The 19797-nt window shown below is 43.0% G+C and overlaps 1 protein-coding gene across 3 annotated transcripts; it reads right to left on the reverse strand.

Moving 5' to 3' along the window:
- Positions 1 to 5528: 5528 nt before the first annotated feature.
- Positions 5529 to 18068, reverse strand: EXD2 (exonuclease 3'-5' domain containing 2). Of its 3 annotated transcripts, none has more exons than XR_015872503.1 (10): positions 17984 to 18068; positions 16947 to 17292; positions 14379 to 14635; positions 10549 to 10675; positions 9388 to 9665; positions 8920 to 9026; positions 8582 to 8717; positions 8133 to 8489; positions 6336 to 6750; positions 5529 to 5903 (listed from the first exon to the last, which is right to left on the reverse strand). XR_015872503.1 is itself a non-coding variant. In XM_088456609.1 (10 exons), exons 2-10 carry the CDS (start codon positions 17277 to 17279, stop codon positions 5860 to 5862), a joined length of 1806 nt encoding a protein of 601 aa, XP_088312735.1. In that variant the 5' UTR covers positions 17280 to 17292; positions 17984 to 18068; the 3' UTR covers positions 5529 to 5859. The 3 variants fall into 3 exon arrangements, 2 of the variants coding, with proteins under 2 accessions (XP_088312735.1, XP_088312734.1); XM_088456609.1 differs by having other exon boundaries at positions 6584 to 6750; XM_088456608.1 differs by having other exon boundaries at positions 5529 to 6750.
- Between the last annotated feature and the right edge of the window lie 1729 nt (positions 18069 to 19797).

Below are 19797 nucleotides of genomic sequence, written 5' to 3' on the forward strand. Positions count from 1 at the left end.
AAAATAGTGTTAGGTTTCATAACATTGCAATCATTAAGCTCTTGTGGGCAGGTTAGTATTGTTTATTAATCTCAGAGGCATTGTAACTTTCTTTGTGGTTTATGGTCTGCACCTGTTCCTAAGTAAAGCTAGATACAAAGCAATAACAGTGTATCTGCCTTTACTAATACTTGTGAATGTGATATATCAACTTCCTTCTGTTGAGTTAACATTATTCTGTGGCCGTAATTAATTGCCAAGTTTTCCAGGAGCGGCAAGTCCAGGATGTGCGTTGATTGATGCAGAGTCCTGGGCTCACAAGCCGGCCACCCTGCCCAGAGGCCTGGCACAGTCCCCCATCAACCACCGATGGTGATGCCAGCCTGCAACCTGTCGCAGTGCTGGGATCACAAATGCAGCAGGTGTCATACACCTCTTGCTGCATTTGCATTATTGCAAAGACATAATTTCAAAGCTGCTTACATGCAGCTTTGCAATTGCAAATCTTGCTAAATCAGACTATGTGGTTTGTGGACTGCACCTGCTGCTTTTAAATACATCTAGTTAAAAAGCATTACCAGTGTATTGCATTATGTGGGCAGTCTGATCAGTTCTCATGGCATATACACATTAACAAATGCAGTCTCTTCATCCCTGTCACAGTATAACAGCCACCCTCTTTAGTATCATACAATCTAGATAAACAGACACATAATACACAGTAGTACCACATTGCCAACACGTGTTTCACAACATTCGCTTCCTCAGTACAAACCAGATTGCATCCTCCAATGGTCCTATATTTATCTGGCCAATTACTAGGGCCAGTGGAGGAACGCTGTTATTCTTCTTTGGCATTTTTGGTCTTACAGTTGTCAAAAGGCTGCAGCCCCTTTAAATACACACAAAAATTTGTAGTGAACACTAATGGTACACACAGTCAGATTTTTCCTTCAGATATGAACGATAACGATTTAAAAATCGTTCAGTCGTTCATATCTGAAGGAAAATCTGACATGCCTGAACGATGGACGATCAACGATGCATGTTCCCGTTTGTCAGATAACGATATCTGACATCTGATGTGTTTGCAGTCAGACTTGGACGATTCCATTCATTTTAATGCAGCCAAAAATCGTTCAATACTTTGGTAAAATCATTCATCTGACAAATCTGACCGTGTGTATTCTCCATAATACCCCTTTGCCACTAGCTCCAATAACCCGGCCACTATATGGCTGGCTTGTGATGCAGGGTGAACGGGTAACCCAGGTTGGTGCGACCCAGGTCTCGTTCTCTGCATAGGAAGAGCCAGCGCTTGGAGAGGAGATCTCCAAGCCCAGGCTCATTAAGTGTTGCTAATGGTATTCAACCAGGCATTAGTGCCGGGTAGCCTTTCTGACAGGGGTCTCAGCCAGGTCACATCCGAGATGGGGACATGATCATCCTGGGTGCAACCCCGCAAAACTAGTGGAAAAGGGGTATTAGGTGTCAAATCCAATTGGTATAATACTAAACACAGTGTTGGTCTTGTGCAAAGAACCATTATTCCAGTTTTTGCTTTTCCGCAAATTTTGAACCTGTGCAAACAGTCATACTGTGAATCTGAAGGAAAGCTGTGAAAATAAAAAAGAGCAAAGTACAATCTAAGAAAATTAAAACACAGTTCTAGACATACGTAATATAGGAAAAGACTACAAAATATCCAGGTGCTTCGATATACCAGCCAGTGAGCATTGCTGGATAAATTGAGGAATGGAAGCTACATCACCCAGGCACTCTAGACAAGGTCATCCCTCTACAACTCAACATCAGAGCAAGGAGATTTGTGATGGAAACCACAGAAGCCAGCTACTTTAAAAAAGGAGCTACAGAGTTGAGTGGCTCAGACTGAAGTGAAGGTGCAGCAATCCCCCATAAATAGAGCTTGGTATACAAATGGCCTGTATGGGTGTGGAGCTAGAAAGAAGTCATTACTGAAGAGAAATCACATCGAAGAAAGTCAGGAGTTTGACAGAAAACAGTGACCCAGCTAGAACATGGGATAAGGTTTAGTGAACAGGTGAGAAAATTTTAGCTTCAATTAAAAACACTGTGGCACAAACCAAGCAAATACCATTCCAACAGCCAAACTGCATGTGCTCCTTACCACATCAGCCAATGATTGCATTAAACGTGTCTGACTGAGCAGGAGAGGGCTGCACCACGGTCTGTGGCTTCTGCAGCAGCAGTAAGACGGGTGGCAGATGTACAGTCAGAATAAACTGGTGTAGCTGCCATTTGAAAGATTATCTTTTCAGATAAAAATTAGTGTCTTTAAATGTGTACATCTTTGGTTAAATACAGGCAAGCAGCATAACCAGCGGTGAGAACCAGGACAAGGCATAATGCTAGAGAAAAGTGGTCACAGCTCAGCTTCCCAGAAAGCAGTTTTTACAGACACATGCTGCAGTAACACTTCAATGCTAGCTCACATCCCCAGGTTTTCCATGTCTTTATAAAAAGACTGCTCAATCCAAAGTCTAAAATAACCTGGAAACCAACTTTTTGTTGGTTGCTCAATTGACGTGAAGAGTATTTGCCTCATTGAGTAGCCCAACCACATCTTCGTGGAAATTCAGGAGTATTATGTGGGAGAACGCTATTAGTTTCACCTGCCGGATTTTGCATGTTTTGGAGGCGGAAACTTATCGTGCGTGCTCCCGATTTACTCAGTATTTCGATTCAAAAACAGGTGAAAACTAGACCCAGCTCATGTGAACTAGGTGAAAAGTGCAGGTTGAATCACTCTGTACCCCAGAAAAAGATGGGTTGACTTTGGAAATTATGGTAGTTTAGTATTAGCCCTAATTGAACTAGTTGAGGTACTTAAGTGGTGGTAATTGCATGCTATGCGCGTCTAGGTAAAAGTGGTGAAGAATGGCATTTTGGGAGAAAATAAGTAGTCCCATGACATTTGGGGTGCTTGAAAATGGGTGCTAACATATTTTAGTGTCTGCAAAGTGACGTTTTAGAAAAAGTGAAATTCTTGTCATAGAAGCACCTGCAATCCCAAAAACAATTGGCCCCTTCTTAGAGCACCCCAGAAGATTATTTCAGCAGTTTTTGAAGTTGCCCCCCCACGTGTCCCAATTTTCAAAGGCTTTTTTTGGGTGTTCCAGGATTTTTATTTTTTTTTATATGTACTTTTTTGGGTGAATTGCACTTTGGGGGAAGGGATTACCAAGGGTTCTGGGTGGACGTTAGTGACATTCATCTTAGGGGTGATCCAATATATTAAATTAAAAATGTATTGATTTGGCACATGAAAGGTTATACCCAGCTTTGGGCAGGCTACACATCCACTGCTTGAATGCTACAAGTTATCTGACAGCAGATGGGCCAATGGCAGATTCACCAAATGAGTTAGTTTGTGGACTGGAGGCTTCCCTTAAAACAGTTGTCAGGGAACAGGGGTAAATTACCCCTCATGTGGTAAAAATGAAATTCCTGGGGGTAATGGACGGACAGCCAGGCATGCATACGAATCATTCTATAATATAGAATGATTCATATGCACGCCCGGCTGTGCCACAGGGTGGCTCTAAGCCGGATGCCTGCTGAGATGGTATTACCAGCGGACGCCCGGCTCCTTCACTGCAGCGCCGCGTTAGCCGGAGGCTGGAGTTCTCTTCTGAACTCCAGCTTCCAGCTCTCTCCATGCGCACTATGGGAGAGAGGTCATGACGTTTCTCCCATAGTTCCAAGGAGCAGCTGGGCAGACAGGACGGCGGCAGATGCAGGAACGGGGGATTAATGACATTTTTTTTTTTTTGGTACGAGCGACACTACAGGGGCATCATATGGGGGGGCACTACTACAGGGGCATTATATGGGGGCACTACTACACGGGCATTACTATATGATTTCTTTACTTTCAAATCAAGGGGAGGGTGGGGGTAACGTCGGCGTATCCAAATATATTTTGGGGTAAAAGGTAAAAAAGTTCCCTGACCCCTGCCTTAAAATGAATGATAATAGAACTAAGTGACACTTCTATTAGCTATGAAATAAAGTAGTAGTCTATTCTGAGGATCCTCCATCACATTTATAACAGGCTACTAAGTGTAGTCCTTTGGTGGTGGTAGGGGGTAATGTCAAACCCACCAAATTTGGCACCCCAATGCAACTGTAATAGAAGCTCTAAAAGGCAGCTTTAGGATGACAGATTATATTCCAGTGTAATGTGCTGTGATCAGCTGGTATGTGTGCACCATGCATTGGACACTAATAATTGCTTCACCACCTCAATGGGTGCAGAGAGCACACACACACACCTTATACCAGGGGTATTCAACATGCAGCCCTCCAGCTGTGGTGGATCTACACATCCCAGCATGTCCTGCCAGTTTTGCTGTTCAGCAATGCTAAAATGGAGAGCCACATGTTGAACAACCCAGTTATGTGGGGCAAATACATCTAGCCATTACCGTGTCAATTACCTTCTCTGCCAACAGCTGGGTTAGGGGTATTCAACAATGTTGAACAATCTTGATTCCCTGACCCAAAAGAGTCAGAATTGATAAATTCTCGACTTAACAAGTTGAATTTCCCCAATCGATGGCTGTAGACTGGCAGAACGATGTATCAGGGCTGTAGATGTATGTACCTTCTATGTAAAGAAGCAATGTTATTAACCTTGGATTAGGTATATCACCCCCCCCCCTAATAGTTTTTCATTCTCCAGGCACTTCCCATCATAAAATGGAGGGAGCTTTATTTATTAAAAAATTTTTAATGTCTCTCTATAAAATCAAATGTCCCGACTGATAAACGCCCAGCCCAAAACCATTGGACCTAGAAACCTGAAAATCGGGGAGTATATGCACTCCATGACATAGGTGCCCACTAAGAATGGATTTTGAGATTCGACTCCTAAAAGGTGCGTACACACTGGGCGATATTACTGAGCGATTGCACGATTTAGACATTGTAATCGCTCAGTAATCGTGCACCTCTGTTGGAAACGATCAGCGATGCGCGCTCCCGCTGGTCGTTCCTGACATTGGCCTGCATGTTTAGGCGATGGACAATCTGCCGATAAGGACATCTTGGCATGTTCAGGAATGATGGACTGTGCCTGCACTTAAAGACTGATCATTCAGTGCAGACACTACAGGTGATCAGGAACGACTACGATTTTGATGTTGTAATCGTACAGTCTTTCCTGATCGCCCAGTGTGTACGCACCTTAAGGGGGTGAAAAAGGATAAAATTTCCTCCCCTTGTGCAATGTCCTGACTGACTCATCGCGGCTGTAGCACAGTTCAGAATTCAAACACCACCTGTCATCCCAAGTGCTGCCAATCATCACTGGCAGTGTGGCTCCCCCATTTGAATAGCAAGGGAAAGGAATGTTACCTGAGAGGTGAGGAAGGGGAATGTGTTACTGTACGTGTGAGTGAAGAATTAATGTGCTACTGGCGAGATGGAAAGTGTAAATATCTAAGGTCTACCCAGGTAAAACCGTGTACAGCAGCTAGCAAGTATATAAATTACACAACATGGCATTAATATTAAACAATTTATGCTTTTGAAGGGAAAAAAAAAAAAAAGGCACAGTTCTTCAGAGTCAAATATCAGATTTCTCCACACAAATACAATAAATAGGTCACATGGGAGAACAAAAAAAAGGCAAACAAACTGATGCACATAAACAGGGAGTTCCCTTCAGGTGTCAGAAATAAAGGCACAACCAAAATTACCATAACAATGGGTGAGCACACATCCCTTAAGAGAAACTAAAGCAATGAACATAAATACATTACAATTAAAAATGTAGTTTCCTTGCGTTTGTGCTCAAATTTGCGATCTTCCATACAGTCTGCGTAGTTGCTAAAGTCAAGCCGCCATTATGTACATGTGGGGACCGCGATTCGGGATTCCTTTAAAACCAGAAAAATATATTTGATACCATGCCGAATCACAGTGCAGAAACCCAATGCACAATAATGACCTGCCCACTTAAATTTCACATCTAGGGTCCTTTGACATTAGACACTAGGTGGAAGATGTACAATCCAATAAACAAAACAAAAACAAACTGCAAATAAGCAGCACAACAGAAATATATACATATAAAATTGACACTTAATAGGCATAGTCCTCTTCATTATTGACACAATTAGACTAATGCAGCACTGGAAACAGGTTCTCAAATGCTGCAAGTAAAAAAATAGCTTTTAGTAGGTCACAATTTTAGTTGACCAAGTCAAAATAAATAGATCAATTACAGGAAAATTAAAAAAAAAAAAAAGTTAACCTTTACCCCACAAAACTGGAACAAGTGTCAAAACCAGGCATGGATTATGTCTAACCTTCCAGTATTGCTGAAGGAAGACTTCCAGCACATTCCATATTTCTTTATCTGTGACTAGCACGGCATTGTGGAGTTTGTAAAGGGAAAGCCACTTGTTGTCCATTCCTGGTCAGAACGGTTCTGGTAAAAGTTAGTATTCTTAGCAGCACTTAACACATAATCAGTCCATTGTCTTGTCTGGCTTCTCACAACAGTCTTATCCTAGCTGGATGGGTAAGTCTTTACCATACTTTTTGATCAGCTTACTGTGGTTATGGTCCACAGACCACTGCTGTGGGAGAAATTTGGGCTGCATGTTGTCCAGGAAATGTTGGCGCCATCGTTTCTCAAGTTCCATTAGGGATTTCAGTCCACCCTTTGCAGAGCACTGCACCACTTTCAGTCCATGCGGGGTATAGGTCTCGTTGCAAATTCTAAGGAAGGGGAAAAAAAAAAAACACATCTTGAACACCTTTCAGTATTAGAGGTACAAATCTAGTTTTTGCTTTCCTGCTTTCATTTTGTTTTATAGAATTAGAGGCGCATAGCCTCCAGCTGGCACCTGCATCAAATGATCTAAGAAACTTTGATTTAGTCAAATAAAATGAAATGAAAATACCACTGGAAAAAAAAAAAATAAAAAAAAATATAATATATATATATATATATATATATATAAACTCAGGAGCATATTTGAAAACCAAATGGCTTTTTGCTGCAACAACTCGCTTGAATCGAATAGGAGTAATTTGCCTCTCTAAATTGTCGTTTCCTCTCCCTTTTTGATTTAGGATTCAGTAGTAGGTTATATATAATTTAGAGAGGCAAATTACTCCTATTCGATTCAAGCGAGATGTTGCAGCAAAAAGCCATTTGGTTTTCAAATATGCTCCTGAGTTTGGGTCACGAGGCCATCAATACATGCACCCCGTTTTTTGTGAAAATATGCTAATCCATTCTCAATAGATAACGTGGCCAAGCGACGTTCATGACGTCCCCGTCCCCCCCAATGTAGGAGCGGGTTGATAAATCCAGTGGCGTAAAAATAACACGTTTGGCCACCGTAACTATAACCAACAGTAGGAGGCATCACATGGGCTAATATCATGGGCTTCCTCCCAAGAGAAGAAGTCTGCAAAGAGTAAGGCTCTAGCCGTCCTAGGAGTTTACACTGGAATTTCCTAATGAACCATAAATTATGGGAAATTGTAGCAAAGAATATCCATGTTTAAGTGCAGAGGACTAAATTAGCACCTCATTCAATTTGATTTAACCACTTGGACTTGAGCACAGACATTCTTAAAACCTGGACTGTAATGGTGTAGTTTGGGAACCCGTGACAGAGGATTCCTTTACACCAGTTTATAACATCCAGTGTCCATTACAGTAATATGGAATTAGGATTAAAGAAACAGAAGCAATGCCCATTCAGATGGTCATTCTATATGCTCAGTACAAGTCAAGTACCGTCCAGCATCTTTGCATTAATTGCAGAAGTGGTGAGAATCAGACAAAGAACACAGATGAGTCTCCGAACTTATACATAAAAAGGATTGTTAATTTCCTCAGTACCTGCCCAGACTCCGTGGAACACACATACTGAAATACAGCAGATACTGTAGTTTTGTGTACCCGTGCAGACAAATTCCTAGGTACAGGTTTGTCTGCTCAATGTATAGGCAAGCATACCATACTGTTACAGTGTAGGAAGCCTTAGAATCACAGAGCTTAGAATGCCATTAGAGATTTGCCATGTACACAGATAATGTAAAATAGACCCCTGGCTGTGGTGCAGCTTATAAGAGTTTCTCCTCACCTAGTCTCCAGTCTTGCAGCCTCCTTTAGAGTTTCTTCTGTAACTTTGTCAGTGGTGAAAAAGGTTCCGATCTCAGACAGCAGCTCCTGTCTGCGGCTTTCTGGCAGCATGGCCGCACTGAGCAAAGCTCTTGCAGCAGATCGCACCTGCCTCCTTACGGGATCCTCCAACATACGCACCCCTTCTTCACACCCAATTGGGGCAGAAAACTCAACAGCCAGTTGTTGCTTTAGGTTGCTGTCATAGTAATTAGACACAGCATGACAAGACATGCAGAGTAGCAGGACATCATGAGAGTTGTGATCCTTCATCTGTATGGGGAAATGGCGCCTGTACTCGTGGGGAACAATGTTCTTCCTGTACGGGGACAGGACGAAGTTGGGAAATTTGTTATATAGTATTTAATAGCTATTGTACCATAGATTAGACATAATAAGCTTTACACTCACCGTATATAAGACTCCCTTTTGCCACAAACCACACACAAATTTTCCTTTACAGTCAGATAATAGTCCACGTTGGACTCTGGACGACCAGAAGGCTCAAACCGCAGCCTCACAACAAATGGTTCACTGCTAATCAAATCTAAGCAAACAAGACACAAAACAAAAAAAGGTCACAAAGGACAGATTCAAGGTTAGAAGAAAATACAGGGGACATTTTTGGAAGTACTAAGAGTACATAAAATACAGAACTGGCCGATTATAGCATTCTTTGCAACAGGTTCCAAGACTAGAAAGGAGGTGAGGGGAGGTGGGAACCATAAACCAGCACACAGATCATTTACCACCAATGCCTTTGTCCAGGTACCACTGGGCCTTCCTTCTATCACAGGTGCATAGAGGCTGTCCATCAGGAGCATGCAGAAAACAGTTATCATACAGTGGTGACTTCCTGCAATGAGATGAGCATGATCGGTATTAAAGAACATCCCAACTACTATATCTCTCTCGATATCTATATACCCGTTTTGCCCTTTATTGTGACCGCTTTAGAATAGGCTATAAGTGAAGTAGCCAGCAAAGACTCATCACTTGTCTACAGCTTACCACCACCTACCCATCTGGTTACAAGCACTGAATATTTTGCCTCCCCATTTTCCACCATTCCCATTAAACTCCTCGGACTGGCATCATTAGATACATAAGCAGGTTCTGTAAAGTCTACCAGCTTTAAGTGACAGAACCCTCAATCTCTGCCCAATCACAGAAAACTCATGTTTATGAGGAGTGGGAAAGAAATAAAATAAAAATACCTTACTGAGTATCCCACGCCCAGAGGTTTCTTTTTGTTCCTGCGGGGATCCCTGCCTTCAGTGTCCTGACTGGATTGCTCACAGGGACCTTCTTTCTTCCTTTTTGGCCCCCCATTTACATTTCCATTGACACCTTTCCCTTTAAACGGAGCATCAATCAACCCTTGGCACTTTCCAAGGAAGTATTCCCAAGGAGAGGGAGACTCTGGAGAAAAGAACCCAAGCAGTTGTAGGAAAAGTGCAACAGAGACCTGGGCATCTCGGGCAGCATAAAGGACCTGGAAAACAAAGCGCTATTAATCTTACAGGCATTAGTGTAAAGTCTTCAGTAATACTTTCGTGGCTAGAAATACACACACACACACACACTTGGCTTTTACAGTGAAAATACAAGTGTACATAATAAACCAGTGTGTTTCCCAGGTCGTCTGTATAAAGCTGGCCACAAATAGTGATATTTTATCCAATCCGGCCGATTCGGACACATTGGAATGACAGATCATGTAAAATATGGCCAAATCCTGAGTAAATCGTGAGTTCCCACTCACGATCAGCGTCCCCGCTGGCCGCACATTGCACAGTCAGATCTGCCGTGCAGTAGGGCAGATCTGACAATCTAGGAGGGGGATGTACTGTGAAAGTCTGGATGCAGGAGAGATCGTATGAAGATTGGACACCAAATTGTATGGAGATCGTGTGCAGAGCTGCCGGGGAGAGTTTCAAGGGAAATCGTACACATCGGCTGATAGTGTGTAGATCGGTATGTGTGTGGCCAGCTTGAAAGTGGTAGAAGTAGTCTCTAGTTGTCGGTGCTAACAGTATATGAAGAGACATTATAACCACCTAATTGAAAACAGAATAAAATGGAGATATTTTTCTTGAGGATCATCTGACTTGCAAAGTCATAAAGAGCCATGAGCCAATACAAAAATTATTTGTGTTATCTGCTTTCCAAATACCCTCAAGTTCCTAATGGTCAGACCTAGATTCTACATTGGATGCCAATATATAAAACAGTTGCCCTCACCTAAATGCTGAAAAAATCTCTGGGTTTCTTCGAGAAACACGTCCTTTTACTGTGTGGAGCCCCATGAAAGTGCTTATAAAAAAAAGGTACACATACCAGGACATTTCTGAACCTTTTGTGCATGCAGTACCCACCTGGTCCTGTGTGAATTCTTCCGCATCCCAGTTACTACATCGAAGCTGAAACGACTTGTCCAGTGGGTGGCATAAAATGGTCTCAGACAGAGATTTAAGACTCAAATTGTTCTGAAAAATGTCTCTCCTGCATAAAGAGAATATATGCAGTGAGATTACGCCATTTAATCCCATGCATTAGGGAGTATTTTAATGTACAGATCAGTTCAAAACATCACAATCCTCAAATCTGCCGATATTACATGTACAACAAATTATGTAGTGTTATGGTGTGTACACGGTACGATATCTATGAACGATATGAATGACAACATTCAACGATATATCATTCATAGTGTTAATTTGTATGCAGCAAACTACCAACGATGCGCGTTCCCGTATTAACGATAAATTATTGTCCATACATGCAGGCCAACTCGAATAATATTGTCAACTTTACCGGTTCAGAGATATGGTAGGATGACTTCACTGAAAGATATCCATCAAGTCGTTTGTTGTACAGATCGTACAGTGTGTACGCAGCTTTACACTATGGTCACTTAAAAAAAAAATTCTAAGGTTGGCAAGACAATTTACAGAGACGCTAATATCATTAAATAATCAAATAAGAAAATGTTAGCTTTAAATTCCCATAATCCCTACTTTAGTAGCATTTACAAAAAATATAGTACATAAACTATGTACCACACTCTAACAGCAACTTTCAGATTAACCTTTAGCAGCTAGAACATGTATATGGCAGCAAGGAGGTTATAAAAGTGAGAACAAGACTAAACATAAGCTGGATTTACATCTACAGTTGTATAGTGAGGAATGTTTATATTCTCTCCAAACTACTCCACGACGACAGTCCTTACAATGGATTAACTCCCTTTTAGATAGGTAAAGGCTGGTATAATAAAAATAAAGGCCACATATAATCCCTCCCTGGAATGGTATTTAAAAAGGAGCTCCTCTTCCCCAGTGAATGAACATCCCTAGCAGTTTCCAAAACCACAACCCACATAAACCACCACAACTGAAATATGGCTGATAGTCCTAGGTGTAGATTTACTTAGAGTTAAATTTTTAAAAGCTGCAGACAATAGTAACTAATGCTAAATCAGGCTTGTTTCGCATTAAATTACTCTTTTTTTTTTTTTTTTTTTTTCAAACAGCAAAAGTATCAAACCCACCATCGGCGGCTTTGAAAATCCAATGTTTAGTAGATCAGCCGCCAGGTCAGGCACGCAGAGAGATATATGTATAAAAATTATTATATTATATAATTTTCTAAACAGAGTCCATAGAGCAGGCCTGGCCAGCAAGTGGTTCTCCTGCTGTTGTGAAACTACAAGTCCCAGCATGCTTTTCCAGCTGGTCGGTGGGAGGGTATGCTGGGACTTGCAGCTGGAAGCCAAAGGCTGGCCAGGCCTGCAGTAGAGGATAATAGATCCAACTGATAACAGAAGACGTGGATAGAGGTCCAACCTGCTCCCTTGCAAAGAGGTCCGACATAGGGATAAGCCCTTTCCACACAAGGTTGTTATCTAGTATACTGGTTTGCTTACTTCATACATTTGGAAAAAGCTTGTGTGGAAGCCGCATAACCTTAGCGAGATCAGAAGCAAACAACTGCTTAGCATTTCTGAAATTCTCAGTCCCAGATATATATAGGTGATTGCAATCAGAAGACCACATAAATACAGCTTTTTCCCCTCTGTTCACTAGCTGTGAGTAAAAGGATGGTAACAAAATAGCAGTTACTATTAAATGTTGATGCAACCTTTAGCAGAAAAGTTGGATTGGTTGGACCACTTTAGCTTCAAAAATATTTTAAATAGGGGGTCATTGCACTAAAGTGCTTGCAACAGTCCTGTAATTACCACTAGGAAAATTACTTCAGGGTCATTCATCTCAGTATCTTGAACCTTTTGTTCAAACACTGTATCCTTCAGCTCCTTAAGCACATAACAGAGGTCCAAAACAGCCACAAACTACCTGATGAAGGGGCAATTTCACTTCACTGTTAGGAAGAAGCGAATTAGTTCTTCTAAAACCAACACTGCCCCCACAAACATTCAGTGCCGATACCTTAAGTGTGGATGAAGCAAGACCATTACCAAGTCAGTCTTGTAGAAAGTGTGGAATAGTAGCTTCAGTTGGATTACTTCTGTATTCACACCATGAAAGCAGTGTCATCCAAACTCTACTACAAGGACAAGTGTATCTTTCTTGCATGAATTTATTGACACTTCTACCTCCATTGTCTCCATTCAATTTCCTGTTCAATATCCAGCCCATTAAGTGTAGCTGCTCTCTCTTTGGGTAAAAGACTGGACCCATAAATATGAACATAAGCCATGGTTATTCCTGAAGGACCTCCTAGGAACACGGGACACCTTGGCCAAAAAAGGAACTACCATCCCTTTTCTCTCCACCATTTCTTCTGTACACAAACTTATGGAGAGACATATTTGGCATTTTTACCCATTGCTTTTTGTTTCAGGAGTAGTAGCTGAAGGACAGATTTAGAGACTATTACCCTGGAAATAGTTGACTTTGGCTTATATAATGTGCCACTACTGTCTCCTTGCCAGAGACGATTCATAGCTGAAAGTGACTTTAGGTTACGCTCTGCAAAAAAGAAACAGTTTTTCCACTTCTTCCACCATTGATTTGCTTCTGGTTGTCCGAGAATATTTGATATGCTTCCCCATCAACTGTTGAACTGCTTTCCATACATCAAGATTCCAGTATGCTATATACACTGAATAGGAGGTGGGCTCCCCATAACAACACAGGAGTCTGTTGTATTAAACATTATGTACCCAAGAGATATTTCTTCTGTCAGTTTTCACCATGAGATCATTCTCGGCATTCCTTGATAAGCTGATGTGATCTAGAGAAGTCAGCTTGTGATCTCATAGCACTGGGAGTACCAACTGTTGCCCTGGCCACCACTTTTTGGGTGGAAGAGAACATAAATGGAGTTTAAGGCTGGGAAAAAAAAAAAATATGGGATTGCAATCACTAGCTGCCCAACTAGAAACATGAAGATGAGCTTAAATATAGAACATCTCAGAGGACTGGTGCGATGTGGGGAGGAAATACAGCACCTTACAGCTGTCAATACAAAATTAGTTTAAATGACTAGGTTCATAATACATAGCAGAAACACTTATTTAAAATAAAAACAAAATAAACAAACTAAGCTTCCTGCCCACCTATATGGAACGCAGCCAACTCAAAATGGCTGTCATAAAATAATAAACATTAATTTAAACTTCTCACAGAGGCACCCTTACCTATAGAGATACTTTACTTGGGAAAGGTCAGTGCAATTTAGAAATTATTCTGCTGAGATGTGCAAAGCTAGAGTTCAGCATCACATCACTCACAGGTGCTCAAACTCTAGCAAGCCAGATGCATTCATACACCCTGTTCTAACATTGGGTAGTAGCAATACAATACTTTCACCACCAGGGAATTCCAGCACCAACGTAGCAGAAACAGGCTCTTAACTAGCGATAGGATTTGGGTTTTTGTTATAGTCAACGCCAAGAGGATGTGTTGAGACAAATGACCATAAGGCTACAGAAGCACAGTGTGCTGGTCATTTGCATTTGCTTCTCCTTGCTTTGACTAAACTCAGAAGCGACCAAGAAAAAAAAAAAAAAAGTTTCATTACCTCCCATGAGTTGCGCACTGTATGATGAACAGCGACTGCATTCAAAAATGAAAATAAAAGTAGCACTACCAGTAAAACGACTGCACATCATTCTTGATACAAGCTAACGAAGCATTCTCTCCCATTCTTGTACTTTAAATTCAAAGTAACACATACATACCTATGTCTCATAGCCAGGTACCGGATATCGACGATACCTTTCACAGAAAGGCCAAAATCATTCATCAGTTTAGAGGCATCTTCCCAGCAACCCACGCCAACCTTCAGGACACTGCCGTTTGCCAGGAGTGTGAGTAAGGTCTTTGGAATGGTGCAGTTAGCAATGGCCAAATGGGGCAAACGAACCAGGACACAAAAGCCACTGTGGGAAGCCATCTGTAGCAGGGAGATAGGATTTGCTCTCCCTTCTACAGATACCTGAACAAAGAAAGAAAACAGACTTCATTATGAAAACAGACTTACATACATGCAGTAACAAGTCCATATAGCATTAAATTACTCAAAGGGCAGATTTATAAAGATAACCTTTTATTGGAAGTTCATAGAAAAAGGGGTTATTAGCTATTCTCCAAAAATCAGATTTCCCCAGGGGTACCTTTCAATTCTGTAAAAATGGTGGCAAAGTTCTATGGGGCTTTTAGTCACCCAATAGTGGCATCTAAGGATGGCGCAGTTTTATTTACCAGCCTCATTGCTGGCTTCAGGCTTTCCCACACCATCCTAACTCCAGAATTAGAGTTGTGAGCTCTCATACATGCACCTGCTGGTAGTAGTTCCATATCACATCAGCACTAGGCTAATGCAATGCAGTCAGCACAGAGGGACGAGTTATCGACACACCTCTCCAGTGACTTTAATATAGGTCAGCACTGAGCCGTCCTGCATCACTGAGTCTAGGATGGCAACAAGGATGATTAAGGTTTTCCACCCCTATGGACAGTTGGGGCCTGGAAGATGGCCGTACACAGGGCCTGATTCAGAGACGGACACCATTCCAATATATACGCAGAACGAGTGATTGTTTGCCATTGCACATGCACGAACGCCAAACTGCATGCGCAGCGAATGCATTGCAATTACTCTCGTACACAGGAACCTCTCACAAAGTGAGTGACAGGTAGGCAGCATTTGGGGGTAACAGGGGGTGGTTAGAAACACACAGGCACGTCTGACCGCTTGAACGCAGTTTCATGGATGTACATAAATTAGTCATTGTGTTCTCCTTTGCAGAATGAGAGCTATCTGCGTGTCAGGAGATCTAGAGTATTTCCGGCTGGCCAGACTTGCCTTACATGCTGCATGATTGCCCCATGTGCATCGATGGTACCGATGTTTACGCTGTTGCACGTCAGATGGATATGAGAAGGAAGCTGTGGCCGTCCTATACTCAGCTAAGCTTAGGAAGGCAGTAGCCTATTTTAGCAGCTGTGATCTGTTAAGAGGATGCAGTAGCAACTGCATTACAGTCAGTCTCTGAATCAGGCCCGCACTCCGATAGTCATATTCCAACAGCATTTACTGGCAAACCTGAAAGTAGTTCAGGTCTATATCGTACCAAACGCAGTAATATTTACAGGTAAGCACATGGATCGCAGGCACAGATAGCAGCATATGCAGGGATCCAAGGTTAATTAAAATCACACAAATTATTTTCCTTTAAAAAATTTCCCAAAAACTAAAGTCAGCTGTAGTCAGAGCAAGATCACCTAATATGCAGTCTACACTAATGTCTAGGTTCCACTGGGTACAGAGAAGCCCAGACTACTCCCACATGCTTCAGTGAGTATCTTATAAAACAAAAGCAGAGGGGGGGGGTGATACAAATCTTTTATTTAGGACTCCAATAGTACTTCACTTTTATAGTGCTAAAAATTTCCACTTAAAACTGCACTACCACAAAGTATTTTACCAAGATGCCTCGGGGGCAGCCACAAGCACTGAGAAGAAAGTTATTAAGTTGCAGCAAAGGGGGTGTGAGCAGGGCTGTAACTTGGTGTGTGTGACCTGTGCTGTTACACAGGAACCTGGGGGCTGCCCATGTGGCTTGCAGGGCCAATGCAAAGCCGCCGCAGTAATCTATTTCCCAGGGTTGGCACCCTGTTACCATGTTGGGAGTGAGCAGGAGGACTAATCACAAGCTGCAGTCTCCTGATTGTGGCTTAAGATTGGTCCTCTATAACCCTGATGCTCCAGATTTTTACCAGTACTGTAAGTGTAACCGCAGAACCCCAGCTAGGGAGAAGTACACAAAAAAAGAAACAGCTTGGTGGTAGTGCCTCTTTGGTTAATTATACATGTATAATTAACCAATTTACTAACATATAGTAATGCTGCTCACACACATGGCGATAAGCACAAGATCAGCCGATGTGTAGGATTTCCCTTGAAATTCTCCCCGGCAGCTATGCACACGATCTCCACACAATTTGGTATCCAATCATCATATGATGTCTCCTGCATCCAGACTTTCACAGTGCAGCACCTCCTAGATTGTCAGATCTGCACTACTGCACATCTGACAATGCGATGTGCAACCAGCAGGGACGCGCATCGTGACCGTCAGTGGGGACTCACAATTTACTGAGGATTTGCCCATATTTTACACGATCTGTCGTTCCAATGTGTCAGAATCGGCCAGATCGGGTAAAACATCGCTATGTGTGTGGCCAGCATAATACAACTACAGGCAGTTAGCAATCTACTGAGCAGGCCATCAAAAAACACATACCCACTCACAGTCCATGCCAAGCACCGGGAACTCATCAAGATCTTTCTTTAGTAAAGGCCAAGCCACTTCCCATTCGTCAGTCTTCGACACTATTTTGATATCGGCCTGCAGAATCTTCTCTACTGCAGAGAAATCAGGGAGTTCTACCTCTGAAGGTTTTTGGAGAACAGGGTCCCAAGTCTCAGTACTCAGCCCAGCACACAAGTCTTTGTGGTCCCCATTAGCACATAACTGCCGCCTCCGTCGATTAAGAAGTTTCCACAGAACAAGACATCCTACTGTAGTACCCACCAGAGAGGCAACGCCAAGTGTTAATCCAGTGTACCTGGGCATTCTGTTGAAACACCTATGAAACAATGAAAAACCAATTAGGCAAGGACATTTTGGGCCTGAACCAGGTTCGCTCACAGCTCAGTTTGCAGCAGCATGCAGAACGCAAATATTTTGTTAACTGAAGGCTAATGTGAATTTACAAAGTTCTCCCAGCCTGCACATCACCCACCAATCTTCTGTATGCAGTTGTCATCAATAGTGTTGGGGCTTACAGCTACCATATGCTGAAACAGCCATCCATCAGCATACAACTGTGGCTGCACATCCCCAACATTCCCAGGAGACTGTTCTTTCCCATGTGTTCATTGTTGTTACCCAATTACAACCTACAAGGGTTCATTTAGCGGCCACAAAGAAATGGCAGAGACCCATCTTACCAGTGATCTCCTAGAGATACGCAGAGATGCATATCTTCATTACAGCGCACTCAACATGCTTAAACACAATAGATGCAGCCATATACAACTCAGAATCAGGCCCTTAATCTCTTTCTGAACTATTTTATGGTGCATTGCACACTCATACTGTGCTTGTAATAGCCTAGACTGAGTTTTGTGCAGTTAAATGTGATAATGTGCATTTGTGCTGCTGCAGTTACTGACCAGTTATGACTCTGTGCATGGCAATTGCAATGCTAATGGGGAAGTGCAGAATAAGCCGTAAGCCACATAAAAGTAAAACTGAACCGCAACAAAGCCTTTTACCGAAAGCAGGGACGACAACCGATGCCTCTAGCCCAGGACTGCAATGCCGGCTGGAAGAACCTGCACTGAGACGCACGCCAGCGTTCCAGCAGCGACCACACACTTCCTGTGACGTCAACGCGTTTTTAAAGGATCAGTCGTCAGTAAACAAAGCGCGTCTGTTAACCCACACATGGCCGGACTCACAGCCCCTGCTCCAGCTTCATAACCCATGCACAAAAAGTGATGGACATTGGACAATAGTCTGTTTAAGGGTTAAAATTGAAAATAAACTATATAGGGTCCCTGATATAACCCCGCTTATTATACCTTCAACATATGCTATGTAAAAAATTTAAATATGGGGGCACATAGTGAGGTGTCAGGGAATGTGGAAGCACAGGGAATGTTGCGGCACACAGTGAGTTGTCAGGGAAGGTGGGAAAACAATGCGGTGTCAGGGAATGCAGGGGCACACAGTGCAGTGACAGGGGATGTGGGTGTACACAGTGTGGTGGCAGAGGAAGCGGGGCACATGGGGCCTGATTCAGCCGCTCGTAAGCAGCCGCTCATTCGCTCCGAGCGATGTTCGCACATCTGCGCATGCGTATGGGTTGTAATGCGCATGTGCCAACCAGTCAGTGCGGTCGGAAATCGTGTGCTCGCAAAATAGCGAATGCCTGCTAATTTGAGTGACAGAATGAGGCGTATGTGGGTGGTAACAGGGGAAGGTGCTTGAAAACGGGGAGTGGAGATCCGAACGCAGACATGCCAAACGGCCAAAACGGGCGTTTTAAGGGTGTGCATAATTAACAAAGCAGCGTCATCGACCACGTCACTTGATTGTCTTTTAGCCTGAACTGCTCGCATGATTGCGGTAGGAAAATGCTACCACAAGAATAGCGAGCAGTTCATACGCCTTTCGATGTACTCGATTAATCTAATCAATAGCGGAGATGACGTATGATGCGAGCGGCCAGGGGGCGTCTTTACAAAATAGCGAGCGCATGTTTCGTTCGCTCGTTCAGACATAGAGGCTTCAACAGACCGCAAAGAGCGAGTGCTCTATTTAAATATCCGGCCCCTTTTTCTGAACGAGCGAGCGCAAATAGCGTCCGGCTCTGAATCAGGCCCATAGTGCGGTGTCAGGGAATGCAGGGGCACACAGTGCATTGACGGGATGTGGGGGTACACAGTGTGGTTGCAGAGGAAGCGGGGCACATAGTTAGGTGTCAGGGAATGTGGGGACACAGTGCGGTGTCAGGAAAGGTAGGGGCACATAGGGCCTGATTCAGAGCCGGACGCAATTAGCGCTCGCTCGTACAGAAAAAGGGGGTGGCTATTCAAATGAACCGTTCGCTCTTTGCGGTCTGTTGCCGCCTCTCTGTCTGAACAAGCGAACAAAACATGCGGACGTTTATTTGATAAAAACGCCCCCTGGCCGCTCGCATCATACGTCATGTCCGCTATTTATTAGATTAACCGAGTACATCGAACAGCGTATGAACTGCTCGCTATTCTTGTGGTTGGTTTTTCCCTACCACTATATTGCGTGCAGTTCTGACTATAAAACAACCAAGTGACGTGGTCAATGACGCTGCTGTATTAATTATGCACACCCATAAAACGCCCGCTTTGACCTTTAAGCACGCCTGCGTTCTGATCTCCACTCCCCGTTTTCAAGCACCTTCCCCTGTTACCACCCACATACGCCTCATTCTGTCACTCAAAATAGCAGGCATTCGCTATATAGCGAACAAACGATTTTCGGCCGCACTGACTGGTTCGCGCATGCGTATTAAAAACCGTACGCATGCGCAGATGGGCGAACATCG

Source organism: Taudactylus pleione, unplaced genomic scaffold (assembly GCF_031769625.1).
Source record: "Taudactylus pleione unplaced genomic scaffold, aTauple2 ptg000707l, whole genome shotgun sequence".
NCBI lineage: Eukaryota > Metazoa > Chordata > Amphibia > Anura > Myobatrachidae > Taudactylus > Taudactylus pleione.

What these genes read in the sequence shown, in the direction of transcription:
- EXD2 (XM_088456608.1), bottom strand. Translation starts at nt 17,279, where the DNA reads ATGCCCAGGTACACTGGATTAACACTTGGCGTTGCCTCTCTGGTGGGT. An exon ending in TTGGCATGGACTGTGAGTGG is followed by an intron (nt 14,636 to 16,946) that starts GTATGTGTTTTT and finishes TTCTTTGTTCAG; the next exon opens with GTATCTGTAGAAGGGAGAGC. An exon ending in AAAAGGGAGTCTTATATACG is followed by an intron (nt 8,490 to 8,581) that starts GTGAGTGTAAAG and finishes GTCCCCGTACAG; the next exon opens with GAAGAACATTGTTCCCCACG.